At 42.8% G+C, this 17,442-nt stretch overlaps 1 protein-coding gene across 2 annotated transcripts in view; it reads left to right on the forward strand.

Moving 5' to 3' along the window:
• The window catches only part of ntn2 (netrin 2), a 39,683-nt gene extending 34,970 nt beyond the window's left edge, over window positions 1-4,713 (forward strand). For both annotated transcript variants that reach the window (XM_086065193.1, XM_086065194.1), the window contains exon 7: window positions 16-4,713. In XM_086065193.1, coding sequence (XP_085921319.1) covers window positions 16-395 — 380 coding nt within the window. In that variant the 3' untranslated portion in view covers window positions 396-4,713. The remainder of the gene's footprint in view (window positions 1-15) is intronic.
• Window positions 4,714-17,442: the final 12,729 nt, after the last annotated feature.

The raw sequence follows: 17,442 nt of genomic DNA on the forward strand, positions 1-17,442 counted from the left end.
CGGATGTATTTTCAGCGGTGCAAGTGAACGTGCTGGACATGGAGACGATCGGCGACTGGGCCAAGTTTTCCGTCAACGTCATGTCCGTGTACAAGAGTCGCGGCGAGCCCTTAAAACGAGGGGATAACATCCTGTGGGTACACATGAAGGATCTGGCCTGCAAGTGTCCCAAGATCCAGATGAGCAAGCGCTTCCTGGTTATGGGCGGAAGCGACGGCGGGACGGGCCCGGGGACGGGGGTCGGGCCCGGCGGAGGAAACTCCAACCCGGGGGCGGAACGCGTGGGGCTGCTGGCTGATAAGAACAGCTTGGTGATCCAGTGGAGGGACGTTTGGACGAGACGACTGAGGAAGTTCCAGCGCAAAGAGAAGAAAGGGAAGTGCGGCAAAGCATGATGGGAGAACCGTACCGTCAAACCCTGACCCAGCCCCTTCCATCACGGGAACGCTGCACATTACCAAGACTGCATGTACCCTACCTGTTTTAAGGACCACATTTTGTGTATATTGTACAATTATTTTCCTTTGTATTTTTCCAAGATTTGCCTCTGTAATGTCTCGTCTTTCTCGTCCTATGGTTTGCCTTATAAAGGGACCGTTAAAAAGGGTATGAAGTCTAGACGAAAGTAAGGCGCCGTTCCCGTCCTGGGTGACGACGTTGGAACCATCCGCTCCGTTTCCAACCGCCGCTCCTTCAAAAACTCTTCCCAAAGGATTTTAAGAAGCAACGACGAAGTCTTAAGGAATCACTTCCAGTCGCAACGGGTCATTTTTTTGGGTACCAGACATCAGCAAGAACTTCTTTGCAATCAAGATCTTTTGAATAGTCTTTGGGATTTTCCGCAACAAACTTGCCGCTGCCGCCGATCTGGACTCAAGCAAAGCTCACTTGCTTCTTTTCTTTGCCGGTTATCTCGTCCAACGTTTTACATACCATGACAGCAGAATGCTCGGATGGTTTCTAAAGAGTTTTTTTGTACCTCTCCCTGGTTGGCCCCTCTCGAGTTCGCTGACAACTTTTTTTGTATTTCAGAAGGACGCAAGTCCTCTTGAGCTGGTTGGTTACTGAAGTGTCATGTGACTTGACAAAAAAGCGAGACGTGACTATTTAGTCTGAATGAACGAGGCCGGAACGTTTTTAGCGTTCGTCAAGAGCGTGCTGTATTATGACACGAGGCTATCGCATTTCACTCCTCGTGTGTTTTGTCATGTTTGCATGTTCGTGGTTTGTGCTGCCCCCCCCCCCCAACCCCCCCCCCCCCCCTCGCAGCGAGCCGCTCAAGAAGCATCGAAAACGTATCTCCCCTGTCATCCTTTGCCAAATGAGCACAGTCGGGTTTTTAAACTTAATTAAGAGACTATGAGAGTCCGATCCAAGAAAGGACAGAAAAAAAAACGGCTGGTAGCTCTAAGCGCTTTTTTTTTTTTTTTTTTTATTATCCGCCTTTCATTCTATAAAAGACATTATAATGTACGGTATAAGATAAACAAAGTTTTGAGTCTGAGGTTCACGTGGCAGCCAGCGTGCTGACAGGCATGTCATGAAAGTTAGCGGTTGTTTGGCTGCGGCCGAGGCTGCTTGTTTGGCTTGTCCTTCCTCCAAAAGACTCTCTCCTCTGCTTCGTATCAGCCAAGCACCCACCGAAACCCCCCCGAGCCATTTTTTTTTTTTTTGCATGTTGTGTATTGAGTGTCTTAGATAAGTGACAGCGCAGGTTAAGGCTGCCAAATGGCCTCAGTGGCGCACTGTACTCCGCACTGTAAGCGCTCCTTTTAAATCTCCGAGAATGTACGTCAAACTGTGAAGGACTCGCTCTAATGTATTGATTGTGTTCGCTCGCCCTAAAGAATGTCCATGTAGTGGAACTTTGCGGCTTTGCGCCAAATGAAATGTAACCAAAATAAGTTCTTGTCAACAGTTGATGACTTCATACTAGCATTATGACCCCAATGGGAACTACAGCGTAACCTCCACATAGGGACACATTTTAAGTGATGGAATTCGTTCCTGTCATGTCATAAAATTTTGAAAATAATTTAAAAAAAAACAGAGACAGTGGGTGTGTCCACAGACTATCCTAAAACCACGCCCCTTTCAGCTGTCAATCAAATACATTCACTACAACCTGGAAGAAATTATGTCTTGCATCTTCCTTGTGCGTACAATGAGGACAATTAGGTGGCCCCCATTCCCACAAAAAAATCCTCCCTCCTGGCACTTTGACCTTTCTCATCTTGATGTACGCACACTCATGGCAGACGACGAGGCGCTCTAAATTGGTAATGCCAAACCCCATAGCCCTTGTTCACACATTGGCTGTCAAGGCTGACTTAAATTTTTTTTTTAAAAATCTCCCTTTCATGGCGCTTCCAACTTTCTCAGTGTGATACGCATGGCAGACGACGAAGCGCTCTAATGTGGCAATGCCAACCTGTAGCCCCCATTCACGCCTTGGCTGTCAAGGTTGACGTTCCACCTTTTTCAACACTTCCAACTTTCTCAACATCATGTACGCACACTCTTTGCAGACGACGAGGTGCTCTAAAGCAGCCACGCCGCCAGACTGTCTGGACATTGAAAGGGGGAGGGCTGACTCATGCTGTCAAATATTAGGCCATGGCCAAAAAAATCTGAAAAACTGAAATTCAGTACTACATAGTTCTGTCTTTGCACATTTTCAGAAGTTTTCTTCAAACATGTCTAATATATTTAGAAACAAATCTCAGAATTCATCTTACATGGTCTTTAATTGTATTTTAATTTTTTTACTGAGCAGCCAGAACATTTCTGTAGTTATCAGCTTCAGTTCACTAAATATCTAAAGATGATAAGCAGTATGAAAATATTGGATAGTTATCATGACCTTAGCCTTTATTGAAAAAAACAAAGCCAAAGAAAAAGCAAAACACGTTTAGTAACACAAACGTTTTGTTTAACTTTGGAGGTTCCACTCATGTCGATTTTCGCCTGAACAGTATCTGCATCTCATTTCGCAACAATATCGCCGTGCCCTATTTTCTTTTGGCACTCTCTCAAGTGCCCACCCTGAACGTTGACGTGAAGATAAGAGCGTGCCAGATGTTTTCTCGTCTTTTTTTTTAGTGAGCCTCACAGGGAGCGCCGTCCTGTTGTTTTACTTTAATGAGGCCCAAAGCTTGGCAATGGAAGCCGGCCCTTTTTGCGCGTTTGCTTTGTTTCATCTGCTGCAGCTTTTTATAGCGCTCACAGGTGTGCGTGAGTGAGAATATGTGTGTGTGCTTCTAATTAGTTCACGCAAGTACCCTCATTGCTTTTGGTGCTCAAATTAGATGCTGTAGAAGATGTTTTGTATGTACACACTGCCGACAACATGAGGTACACCTGCGCAATCTAATGAGCTTGATTTTCTGCAAAATCTCTACTTTTCAGGAACCAAACTCCCTGTTCACTAATTAATTGAATAGGCTAAATAAAAACGGAGCAAAAGACAGTGGTTGCATCTTTTCCCCCAAACTATTTTTCAAAGATCTTAGAGCCATGCAAGTGATGCAATAAATTAAACGATACGTCTCGCTGACTACACAGTTTAGTTCCTTCTGCACCAATGCTTTACATTTAATAAGCGAACTAAAATTATACAGCATGTGACCTATTTTCACTTGTGATTGCAAAAAAATAAATAATTCAGCCTTTCAGTCTTGAGGTGACGTAATGGCGGACGGCTACCGCAGAGTGCTCGTAGATTTCTTCTTGACATTTTCAGCACTCCAAATTGGTTAATAACTTATATAAATAACATGATGTGGGGATAAAACGCTAGTATTGAATTGTGAAAAATAAGCAGCAAAATCCACCCATTTTTATCCATCACAGGGGGCGGCCATTTTGCCACTTGCTGTCGACTGAAAATGACATCACTGTTGCTCAGGTAATGACCAATCACGACTCGGCGTGCGAATGTCACTTGACCAAATATAGAAAACAGCTGGTCTTTTCCTGAGCCCTGAGAAGCTAATGTCATTGTCAGTCGAAAGCAAGTCGCAAAATGGCCGCCCAAACTTGATATCAATCAGAACGTTGTGTTTACAATAGTGGCTCTGCAGAGAACATTTTGTAAAGAAATGTTTGGGTTCCTTTTTCAGCCAGATCTGTCATGAGGTTTGCGCAGGTGTACCTAACAAAGTGTCCTCCCTGTCTGCCTCACACCTTCCGTGTCTTCCTCCCATTTTCCCCACTTGTCATGCTGTAAATATGCGGCGGGCTGGCGTCTTCTGTTGCGTTACGTGAGGCGTCACCTGATGACTCACGTGCTTGTATTGTACAAACAAAGCCGATGATGTTCCACGGATGCCGAAAGCAGAAACATGTGCGTTGGTCATCCCGGCCTTCGAGATGTGTTTCAGATGGTACGCAGAATGTATTCATTTAAGCTTCTATGACAAGCACCCTATTGTAAATACCTTTGGTGCGTGAAGATGACTAAGTATGTGACACGGGGATGATTGGACCCTTTGATTCCCAAGTGGAAGTACAAATGGGAATGGACCCTGCCTCTTTCTGTTACATGAATGTCTGGAGTATGTCACTCATCCCATGAAGTATCCACAGCTTTTTGTTTTGGTGCATACCCTGCTCCCCCATTTCTATATCCAAGTCTTGTACTTTTTTCCCTTGAGGCAATGAACCACTGACTTTTTCATCTAAGTGATACGAAAATAAATTATTAGTTAATGAGCTGTGTGCTGTGTTGATGATCTGTCTCGTTAATGGCGAGCTGCGGGAAATTAGAATGAATGCGTCTTTTCCCGTCGGAAAGGAGTTCTCGCGCACGCATCGGCCGGCGTGTTTCCACTCACTGGGGTTCGACCTTTTGGGAATGAGGGATAGAGTAGCGAGACCAAAAGCTCTGTAAATAAACTGTGAGGCACACCAGTGTAGCTCACCTCTGTGGAAACCTAACACTCCAATCAAAGTCTGGTCCAAAGCAGGAAGGTTTTTTTTTTTTTTTTTTTTTATCCCCTTGTATTTCACTCTGTCACCTACATGGTCCTCGCTGCCCGAATTCCCAATTTCTATCCAAACAAAATCCTCCTCCTGCTGGAAAGCAACCATTTATCATTCAAATCCCCCTCGGGCTAAACTACCAAGTCGTGTCTGGATGATTGTAGACCTTTACCATCAAACGCATCCGTCTTGGACATCCTGTCTTCCATCTCGTTGTTGTGCCAGCTTCTATTACCGGACAACATTTCAACTTAATGGACAGCGCTTTATGGTCAGATGAGGGAGTCCGTGACAGGAACAGATTGGGCAGATAGGACTTGCACGCGTTCAGTATTAGTCCTGTTCGGGGACAAGGAGATTTTCTCACAAATAAGCTTGTGTTTGTTACGATCAGGCTTACTTTGTTGTGTTTAGTATACAGGATACAGTACTACTACAATACTACAAGTTTCTATAAAGTGAAAATACATGTCTTCTTGTTTACAACACTGCCAAAAACTGCTAAAACTGGAACCATCTCGACGAACCGTATCCTAAAGCCACCATTGGCTTAGAACACTGTCTCCTCTACGCCGCAACGTTAGCCAGCAGCTAGCTTGTGAGCTAAAAGACTTGCGGGGCTCCTCACAGCCGGCGGCTAGCTGAGGAACACGCTCGCTTGAGAATTTCTATTACGACATTGAGCTGTTCAGTAAATTGTAATATCCAAAGAAGATGCAAGTTCAGGGTGTAGGCGTAGCTAGCTAGCTAACTGTACGCTAGCTAACTTGCAACTGCCGTTTGGGCTAATGTATTTGAAACAAAATCCCTGAATTCTCTTTACAGCAAATTTGCTTGGATTTACTAGTTAGTCATGCACATTTTAAGTTGTGTGCCATTAATTAGACAGGGTTTGCTCATATGGTATTTTATTTGTTTTAAACCTAAGAACAAATCCTGTGAAGACTTGCCAACATCCTGACATTTCTTAGCATTACGCAAAAATAATGGGTTATTGAGGTTTTTAATGTTCAGTTAGTAGCATTTCATATTCCCAGCTGGTTGTCAAATGTAAAAAAATAAAATAAAATAAAATAATGCTGATAATATTTGCACATCCTAATATGCAAAATAGACGGACTGCTTGTGTTTTAAGACATAAAAGAAGTGCTAAATCCAACTGCTAACGAAATCTATGCCCCATTGTTATGTAACTCAGGTATGAATGAACGAATTAATGATTATGTTTATTGCTCACTCCACTAGTTAAAAACAATGTGTAGGGCAGAAGCATCAGCTTTTAGACAGCCCGCCCTACTAATATATCACATTTTCATTTTTGTTGACACACATCCATAACTATAGTGAAATAAATAACTATAAAATGCTATATTTTCATTGTGCAAAATGACCTTCCCCCGGATAAGTACAAAAAATACAACTCAAAAACCTGCCATTTTTTATTTTTTTTTAAAGAACAAAATGAAACCTAGTGTTAAAATGTGGCCCAGTGATTTATACGAAAGCTAAGGAAGTGTGTGTTGGTGTGTTTCTTTGACGGTAACACAGTGTAGCCGAACTGTTTTTTTGGAAAGCGGCGAGCTGTTTTGAGGATTTGGAAAAGTATCCAAAGACGCTTCATTCTTCTCCACATTCTTCTTCCAGCACTCGCCGAACTTGCTTTCATACGCTGCCAGCGTAGCTTCATTGGCTTTAAAATGGAGCCTCATTACCACTCGGCTTTAAAGTTCTACCGTCTCTTCCAGCAGAGAGTAGATGGTGTGTGTGTGGGGGGGGGGGGGGGGGGGGTGTAAGCTGTGCACTGTACTTTTTTTTTTTTTTTTAAGCTTCCCCTTGGTTCGTTTCTTTCTCTTGTTTTTTTTTTCTCAAGGAAAGGGGTCTGCATGTGTGAATATGTGTATGTGTATGTGTGTGTGTGGCTAACCACACGTCTAACCTCCCCCCCCCCTCCCCTCCCCTTTGAAAACCGCAAAAAATGTGGCAAGAAATCTTTGTAGGGCTGCATCATAAATATTCAGCGCTGAAGTTCTGATCTGGATCTCTCTTTTTTTGGGACGCACGTCTTCGCCGTGAGTGAAAGCAGCTGTCGTGTGACGAGTCCAAACTCCCCATGGACGCCAACGTGCGTGACAATGGCCACACCTCTGCTCGCACATCTGTCATGCTTCCATCCTTTCATTTAATAAAGGCAAATTCCAGCACTCCCCGTTGGGGAATATAGGGCAGTGACACCCAAGTTGTCGGACGTGATGTTTGGCTCAGCACGTGGCTATCACCGTCACGTCACAGTTATAGAAACATTAAGTACTATTAAAAAACACAATATAACAGCACGTGACTGGAACGGTTCAGAGTCAATATTTACATTGGAACCTTGATTTTCGTGATTGTTCCTTTATAGAAAGTCTGACTATAACCCAATTTTTCAAATACCAAAGCAATTTTTCCCATAGAAGACAATGTAAATCCAATTAATCCATTCCAGATAAGGATACCAGGTATCGGCATCGAGCTGATGCCAGGCCCTTATTTCTTATAAGCATTAGGTATATAGGTATTTTTTTAATTTATCTGTCATTGTGATAAAAAATAATAATAATTATCAAAAGTATTAGTCTTACCGGTATCGGGAAAAAAAGTGGTATCGAGCATCCCTACTTATTACATTTAAGTTTTTTGTTGTTTTTTCCAGTGTATTTTTATTTATTTATCTTGCACTCAACAAATAGGCTAAAAAAATGTTTTAATTAAAGCTAACACTAAATCTATTAACTATTAAACTAAAAAGAAGCCTTTTGGGGAAAACAATTACAACTCATAGTAAACCCCCTCTAAACTGATTAAAACAAATCTAAAAATAAATAAATAAGTAAAGCAACAACAAAAACTATTACAACCCTGGAACGACCCAAAAATATGAACCAAAAATATTTCAACTATCGGTTTACACACAGAAAACTGCAACATAAATATAACTGACTATTGAATCAGAGGGAAAAATGCTGCTGACAACATCAAAGGCCAGCGTGCTGGCCCTGTGAGGATGAATTTGAAATCTGATTGGTTTAAAAACACACACACACACACACAAAAACAGCCCCATTGTCTAATATAGTTTAAGTTGCATCGGCCAGCCAAATTACATTGACAAAGCAGGACATAAAGGGGGAAATCTGATTGGCTCCAAAAAACACAATCATGTACTGGAAGCAGTGCAGCCAAGAGAAACACTTCAAAATGAAGAGAATAGACTGTTGAGAAATGAATTAATAACATATCTTAGAACAAATGTTATAATTAAGTTTGCAAATATAGGTCGGTGCGTCTGACAGTGTTTCGGCTCACCAGTGAGTGTGAGGTTCAGTGTTGACCCGTTAGTCGTGGCAAAACACACTTTATTGAGTCAGCAAGTGATTGGGGAATAAGTGAGAAATAAAGAGGGTGTAATTCAAAACCAGTCATTCCTGAATTTGCCTTCTCTTAATCCATTCTGCAGCTTTTCCTTTGATTGGGCGCTGTTGAAAATGCGGGATGAGTCCCCTCAAAGCGTGTAACATTAGAGGCACGTGTGTGTGGTAATGTATTTAAGAGGACATTGATTAATCAAACCAATCATGCTTTCTTGAGGTCATTGACCCAATCGATACCTCATAAGCTGAGTAGAATTGTTCATGTGGAAGAAGAGGGACATCTTTAGTTGCCGGGACTGAAAACGTTGAAGCATGACTGGAAAGGTCTTGGTGGCCAAGTGCAGCCAGATGACATCCCAGTCAAAGCAAAAACTCTTGAGTTTTCGCAAAAACTATCAAAAGCACCAACGTCACTTACCCCCCCCCCCCCCATCCTGTCATGTGGTCTCCATTTTTCACTTGTTCATTTTCTCATGGCTTTTTGTTTGCTCCCACCCCCGTCACCCTCACCGACTGTGACCTCCCGAGCCGTCCGTCCGCACAGATAAGTGGGCATCACCTCAACCTTTCACACGCCATCACATGGGAGCAATCACGACGGGCTTTGGCAGACAAATTAGGGCGGTTAATGCCGACCGGAGATCAGCGCGAAGGTGGGGAAGCTGTCGCTAAATGCCAACAGATGGGGTTTGAAAAGGGACCGGGTCAGAACGGGAAAGTGTGATACAGTACAGTATGGGGTACGATAGGGTGACCATATTCCAAATTCCATATTCCCCCAAAAAAGAGGACACTTCCCCCGACCTTGAAATTGTGGTACCAGTCTAAGTTACTTGACCTTCTATTAGTCACACAATGCCAACAGGACATTTTCATGATTTTATAAAACCCCCGGACAACCAAACAGGATGTAAGAAAATGGCCTGTCCTCCCAAATTTCCTCCCAAAAGAGGACGTTTTGGTCACCCTAGGGTACGAGGCACTTTGAGGCTTTTTATGAAAGGGATGGACGGGTCAAGTGCTGACTGATTCGAGACAAATGAGTATGTGAACCAAACCGCAACGTTCAAAATAAAAACGTTGAAGATATTCCAAAGTAAAAGCAGTAATTCCCTCACCCAATCAGAATCGATAAAATAATTGACAAGGAATCTGATCATTAAGAAGTAACGATAATGGAATCGAAGCGCATAACCCACTGAGGGGGCGAACGTTTGCGAGTGTTTGCTAGCCCATGTTGATTTAAATCAAGGTTGCAACGTTCACTAAATGCGAGCTGAAAGTAAACGGACGTTTGCCAATTGTTTTAAGGGTTTTTCTTGAACATGTTCAAAATGTCCTTGCGACAAGAAAAAAAATTACCGGTCGAACCCTTAAAACTCTTCGAACGAAACGCTGATGAACTGGCATGCGTTCGCCCCCTCAGTGGAACAATTCCAACCCTGAAAGTCGGGGCATCCTTCACTATGCTCAACCAAGGCGTACCACAAAGCTCCCTACTCTGCCCCCTCCTGTTTACAAATGTCCCTGTGACGGATAGCTGGTCAAACGTGAACTTTATGTTGGTTATATAAATTGACGTGTTTGAGAAAGACTGTAAGATCTAAATAATGACTTGACTTGCTTTAAATGTAGTGTTCACTAGCATATGCAGCTCCGTCATTCTTCTCATTTGAAGCCTGCATTTCACAAACCAATGTTCTAGTAATGTTAAGAGGGCAGAACGCTTCCTAAGGGAGCCCAGAGCCACTTTCCCGCCGCGCCACCTCAAGGGGGGGAACGTATGGACAAGCGAGGCCTTGTGTCAACCCAACCCGGGCTTCTTGTTTCAACAACGGCCGCACCTGTGAAAATATGGGCGGCGTATCCACGTATCAAACCAAATAAACTCACCTTGGCGTCGCCGTCGAGCGAGGGCGCGCTCCGATGACAGGTGCCACTCGGCGGCCCAAACACGTTGGCCGGTAAAACACCTCGCTGGCAGACTGCTTTTTTTTTTTTGAACGTATAGAGGCGCTTTATGTGCGGTTATGCCAACTGGTTGGCGGCCAGATTTCTGCCCTGCATGGCAGAACTACTGAGCAAAATATTGCGGACCAGCCATTTTTAATAACACATTCCGAAGAGGGTATGTCACAGCTTAGCAAGGCCAAACAGCACCCAAGCAGTAAAAGCTGCGGAAACCTGACTTCCTGTCCTCTGCTTCTGTTTCCTGTGCAGCACTGGCAGCATGTGAGCCCTCGCAATTTATTTACTGGCAGCGTGACATCAGAGCAGTGGCACCGATGCCGAAGGTGGGAGGAGGAGTCACATGGAAGTCATAAGTAAGTCATAAGTTTTAACCCTTCAGATTTCAAGCAAGGCCTTGGTTAGTTTAGCAAAAATCGAGTAAATTAAGTCGAGTCTTTGCTAAGTTTCAAGCTAATTGAGTTTAAAAGCTCTTAACATGAAACACAAACCTAGAGAATTAGCTGTTTAGCTTAATGCTAAACAGCTATGCTAAACATATCCAGGTCCCCGACATGAAGCTGTTTAGCATGAAGCTAAACAGCTAATTCTCTAGGTTTGTGTTTCATGTGACGCTAAACTAGGAGAGGTATTAAACTCAACTAGCTTAAAATTTAGCAAGGAGTCGACTTAATTTGCTTGATTGCTAATCTGTTTATCTTAATGCTAAACAGACACGCTAATAAATAGCATAAGTCTTGCAATGTTATTTACCTTTAGGCAACGGATATTTGATTTATTACTTCAGCCTATTGAGTCAGTAGTGAGACTGTCCTTTATGTCAAAAACGGTTTAATTCTGTAATTATGTCAATACTGCATTTTTGTTGTTGTGGTAAAACATGTCAGTAAATGAATATTTTTGTAAAGTCGTCATAAGATGAGAGGAAAGGGCCTCATCATGCAGACTTGGACTGCAAAAACCATCGAGAAGTTGACCTGAAACCTTTCGTACCTCTTATACGATACATCTGGGAAGTTTGACTGTACGGCCTTGAGTATTTTATATACATCATAATGTTCGGATGACGCCGTTTGAAGCCTTTACAACTGCATATGGTTAATCTTTATTCTTGTTTTTCACTGTTAAAAGACACCCAGCGGACACTTCTTTAGGTACATCTGCTGCATCCAATACCAGCGCTCTGTGGTGAACGTTTCTGCCTTTACAAAGGTCATGTTTTGGTTTGGTTATTTTGTATTCAAATGTGCTAATTGTTGAGTTGCAGTAGTGAGTCTGACATGATGACCTCAAACAAGGAAGGTTTGGATTCTGTCCGTTTTGGAAGTGCCACATTTGGTTACGATGTTTTGCATATCTAAAGATCTAATCGGCCTGCACGTTGGGGTACTGACACATAGGACAAGAAACCTCTCAAATCTCAATGTTTTGCCAGACCTCGTGTGCGCAACGTTTCATAAATATTCGCCTCGGTTTGTTTTTGTCAAAATCAGTATTTTTCTTTGAAAACAGCGCGTCGCCACGGCAACAACGTGCGACAAACTGAAAAACAAAAATATGTTTTCGACTTAAACATCTTTTAGTTTGAAGATGATCAGATACATTTTCGAGGAGGAGTTTATTAAAATGTAAGCCCTATAAAAAGCCACAAAAAAATGGTGAAATATTCCAAAGTATTTCAAAATGGTGGACTTCCTGTTAGGTTTCGCATATGGCTCCAAAAGGCTTCTTTTTTTTTTGTAATACAATAATTTAATAAAATGTAAAAACTTAAATAGTTTTGCCACATTTTTAAACATCATTTCAATGAATATTGTGCCGCTCCATATGGTGTGTGTGCCTTGACCACTTGGGGGCAGTATAATGCGGATTTAGAGAGACACAGGAAAGGGTCACAGTCGTAATCAAACTGCAATTCATCCCACTGGGAGGTATTTATGACAGTCGCAACATGAGAAATATTAGAAGCATCTCACAGTATAATACAGTACAGTTGTACAACCAAGATAATGAACATTGTTTTATTTTTGTCTCTAGGATAGTTGTGCTTGGAATGTAGAGCTAAAACCACAACACAAGTCCAATGTGGCTCTCGGTCGCCGCCGCTCTTTCATTTTATTCCCGAGAGAGGTCATAGGGCTAAAAGGGCTCTTTTGTCTGATTAATGGTGTTTGCTTCACTTGCATATTTGCTGCCTGGCGTTGATGAATCCCAGCGTCCTCGTAAAGTGAAAGTGCGCACAAGTTGTTTCTAAATGGCAATTGTTAACAGCTCGGTGGTTTCTATAAACACGCAGCAACTCGGATTGGGAACAAAAACAAGGCGGGTTTTAAAAAGGGAAGATGGCGGAGGCTGTAAAGATGTCATATCCAGGTGCCCGACATGAAGCTGAGTTCAGGTTCCAGCAGCTATCTGTTAGCTGAACTGCGAGTTAATGCAGCTAACCAGCCTTAGTGGGATTTATAGTGACAGATAAAATAGTAAAAACCGGGACACTGCAATTTCACCAAAAATCCAATTATACAATAAATTCTCACCAGGCACTATTCACAACAAATTTAATGGCTGGTCAACCTGGTTGTGTAATTACTTTAGCTAATGCTAAATTCTATCTTGGTTGACAGTTAAACAGCTGTAAATAAGTCAATGCGCTAGAGCATTGTTATTACCCATCTTCATTTTGACCCCAAAGTTGAGTTTTTTTATGGCAGATCTTGGAAGCTTCCCACTGGGTTTCTGTTGTTTATTTATTAATCTCTCACACATGTTGGCTTGTGGTGTGCGTACAGCAGCACGGAACGACACATTCCGGACCGCTCCATTAGGAGGTGTTGGAATCACCACCGCGGTCTGCGCTTTTCAGCAACTCTTTGTGACCCCCCCAAAATGTGACGTTAATTGTTATCTGCAGGGCATTTGAAACATATTTTTGTTGAAAATTCTCAAATAACTGACAGTTATCTCATTAAATGTGCAAAAAAAAAAAAATCTATTTGCTGGAGGTTACAGCTGTGTACACTTCCAAAGTGAGGCATGTGCGGCATCGACGATTGCCAGGTGAGATGTTGAGAGTTCCCCTGAGTCAGCATGTGATGGTTTCCTGTCAGCTCCCAAAGTGGCTGTTTTTTTGCCACATGCGTGCCAAGCCTTCAACATCCCTGACAGCTGCTTTCTCACGTCCCCTCTGCGGCTTCGGGCCATAAGATTCCTCTCGCTCGCTCTTTTTGCCGGTTGGTCTGGATACCTTTTTTCGCATGCGTGTCTCAGAATGCTCGCCTTGAATAAGAACCTTGTAGGGTCATTTTGTTGCTATGAGAAGTCAAATTCATGACTTTATTTGTTTGGAATTGCCATTTGGGTTGATTGTTTGAACTGTGTCTGTGCTGAATGAAACATGACCGTACCATAAGCTGCCTATATGCTGTTTATTGTGCTCTAATTCCAATATGCTTACATTTTACAGAATAGGCCGATGGAATCAGCATTGTGCAAGTGTTCTCACGAAAAGTGGGAAATCACATGGTAAGGTAAGCGCTATATTAGGTAGGTAGTGTTTGGAGTATTGCATTTTTTTTTTGTAGGTACCAATCTATATGGCTTATTGTAAGCGGGGTGAAAGGTTATATGTTTTCCCCAATGGGAGCTCTGCCAGTTTTCTTTTCATTACTCTACCTGCGGGCTGAACCCCCGCTATCACAATAAGCTTTATTTTTATCGACATGTCCAGACGGAAGCGGCATTCCTGGGAATTAGGCTCAATTTCACTTGGCCTCCAGTGTTTTTAGGAAACGCTCCCCCCTGATTCCCTTGCATAGCGCACCGTATCTCCGCCCGATATCAGATATTGTTGTCCCACGTTGGGGTTTATTTATTCAATTTGTTTTCTGAAATCTTGCATTTCGGTTATTGTTCACTGACCTAAGAATTGAACTTGTGTTCTCTCATAGCACTAATGAAAAGTTGCCAGTAGAGCAAGTTAATTTGTATTTGCATGCATCAAAACCCATTTGAAATAAAAATTAACGCTTGAATTCAGGAGAGAGAAAAAAGGTAAAGAAAATGTTTTGCCACATTTTTTTTCTTTTTTTTTTGGGGAGTTGTGGTGATCTCATACGGTTAACCGCAATAGATCAATCAGCAACAAAAACCTCCCTGTTCATTCCTAATGACAATTAAAAAATAATAATAGAACGCCAAATGAACTTCTGTCAACTCTTGTTGTTGTAGAACTGCAACATCTGTGTTTCACATCATGTTTATTGTAATTGCCGTCCGACAGAAAATTTAAGGATTTTATTATTATTTTCTTCCCTCAAATTCAACTAACAAACAATATAACGTATTGATACAGCTCGTATAATGGACCTCATCAGATTCCTTAGGCGTACCTAATGTAGTGGCCAGTGATGTTGTCTTTAGGTGACAAGAACGTCAAGACAAATAAACTGTCCATTAGTGTGCGCTTGCCTCAGCCAATTAGTGTTTTATCATCCATGCTTTGAGGTCAGGGGACGAGTTGACCTTGCACTAAACAGCACCCCCACCCCCACCTCCACCCTCCCAAACCCCACTTTTAGTCTCCATACAAGTGCGGACCCACCTGTAATTAGATGGGGATTATCCTTTATTGGAGCAAGCTTTATAGAGTCTAGAGACACTTCCTGGTTTGTGACCCCCTGGGAAAAAAAATCCTCCAATAAAAAGGCCCCTATGCCGTAATCACAGCAGGACGCCCGCCAATCAATGCACCAGCCACACTGGCCATTTGCTTCATACGGAATGAATTATAGCATATACGGTCAATCCCGATCAGGAATGCATCACCACGCAACCAACCCGAGGTCTACATCACAGATAAAAGCTGTGAGCCCGCTGGGCTTTTAGAGACATTGTCCAGATGGTTAAGCATTTTAGTCACATTTTGTGTGCGAACTGATTCCAACCCACCCTGGATGACAACAGGTGCGCCCGCAGTTAAAATTCATGCTGAACTTCGCTGTTGCCTCGGATCGTTCCAATGTACTCGCTGTCGCACGCGATGTGCCGACTGAAAGCTCCCCAAATCGCGCCGAGAGCACTGGGGAAGTGCTGGGAACTTAGTGAATGGGAGCATGAAAAAGGGAAAATCCATTAGGTGCAGCTTTGCCAATTGTACGGCGGTCACACCCCAACCCAAAGCATCAGAACCTCTTGTCGGCTGCCAATTATAGCAAAACAGCTATTCAATGCATCAAAAATTCAAATCCTCATATAAGTGGGTTGTTTTTTGGCTGAAATGTTAGAAGCTTGCGAGCGAGCGCAGGTGGCGCACAAAAAGAAAGTGCAGGGAACACGTATTTTTACAAGCTGGGAAAAGCCAAATGCGCGCGTTGCGTGCCTCGTTGTGGCTCGCGTTCTTCCCGAACTATTAAACGTTTGCAGAGAAATGTGTGAGGCTCAAAGGTTTATGCGGTGTTCCCCCAAAAGAAAACCGACTTCCACTGGCAAAAGAACAGCTTGTTGAAACATTGGCACTTTGGAGTTCAATCACAAACAATCTTCTTTCCACGCATGGCGTCAAATGTCTCAAAATGTTCCGAGCATCCTCCCAAGTCGCCAAAATGGCTGCCCGTTCTCCACTTGACTCCGGGAGTCCATTAGAAGGAGAAGTTCGACATTTACATGCCATCATCGGTGAACCGAAAGCACCTGGGGTTCTTTCACCTGGCCAGTGTTTAGCAGAGGTGACAAAAGTAGCTACATTTTGGACTTCTAGTGGATATGAAAAGTCTACACACCCCTGTTAAAATGCCAGATTTTTTATTTCTAAAAAAATGACACCAAGATAAATAATTTCAAAACTTGTGTACAACTCAATTGTATTTTATTCAAACCAACGTCGGCACACACCTGCCACCATTTAAAGTGTCTCTGATTAACCTTAAAAAAAATCCAGATGTTCTAGTAGGCTTTCCCTGTCATGCTTTTTTCTTGCTAAAATTGGCTTTATAATTCCGTCCTCCTTGGCACTTAACACCTAAACTGTAAATAATCTACCTAAAGCCGTTGGTAAATTTCATGCCGCAGTCATTTCCCTTCATATTGAAAATAAAATGAGAGATGAGAATAATTCCATCACTCTCAGTGCTTCTGAACGTACCATAAACAGGTGCAGACATTCCATCGCCATCCTCTCCATTACTCTATACCCTCGCACCCGCTCACTTCCTATTGTTTAATTGCCGTTATAAAAACGTCCAAATGCTGCCCCTTTGATGCAAGAAGGGCATTCCTGGCATCTCTTAGATGTCGGCGCGGCTTTGTGGTAATCCAAGCCTTCTTGAAAGCATTTTCCTTGGGGGAAAAAGAGGACCGCTCGCTACGGACAGGCTGCGGGGACACCTGCAACTCTGGAACAGCAGTGACTACAGATGCCTCTTGGACAACACTCAACACCAGGAAAGAAATGTGCGCTGCACACTCACACACATGCACTGACACTTGTTATAAGTTAGTAAGTAAGTCTTGGGTCTTAATGTTCAAGTTACTTAGTTTAGCCGGTCATTATATCAGAGGTGGGATTAAGTCATATTCATAAATGCTTGTCAAGTTCCTAGAAAGTCTCAAGCTCCAGTGGCAGAAATGAAGTCCCCCAACTCTGCCGGTTTTCCACTCTGCCTTCCGCCCTTTTTCGTTAATTCCATGATGAGAGAAACATGGTGAAAATCGGGACAGCTATTTCCATAAAACCCTGTCATCAAATTGTCCCAGTCGTTAAAATGAACTGTAATTGGCCTAATTGTGGTCAATCGTGATTGCCAGCCGCACCGAAAGTAGTCGGGTCCCCCTTCAGGATCACACAGTTGATGATTGTACACTTTTTGCCAAATATGTCATTAATTGATTAATGAAAACGATACAAATGATGCATAAGTAGAGTTTGGATTGGAAAGCTTTGAATTAAAAAAAAAATCAGAAGTGAGATGTTTCTGGCATATATTTCAGCCTAGACTGCATGGACGGACTGACGGACCGATAGGGCTACGATAACAAAGTCTGTTCTTCAAATCGCCGCCTCATCGAGCCTTCCATTAGCTCTCAT

This window comes from Leptonotus elevatus, chromosome 20, assembly GCF_054856555.1.
Source record: "Leptonotus elevatus isolate MCC_2025b chromosome 20, RoL_Lele_1.0, whole genome shotgun sequence".
Lineage (NCBI taxonomy): Eukaryota > Metazoa > Chordata > Actinopteri > Syngnathiformes > Syngnathidae > Leptonotus > Leptonotus elevatus.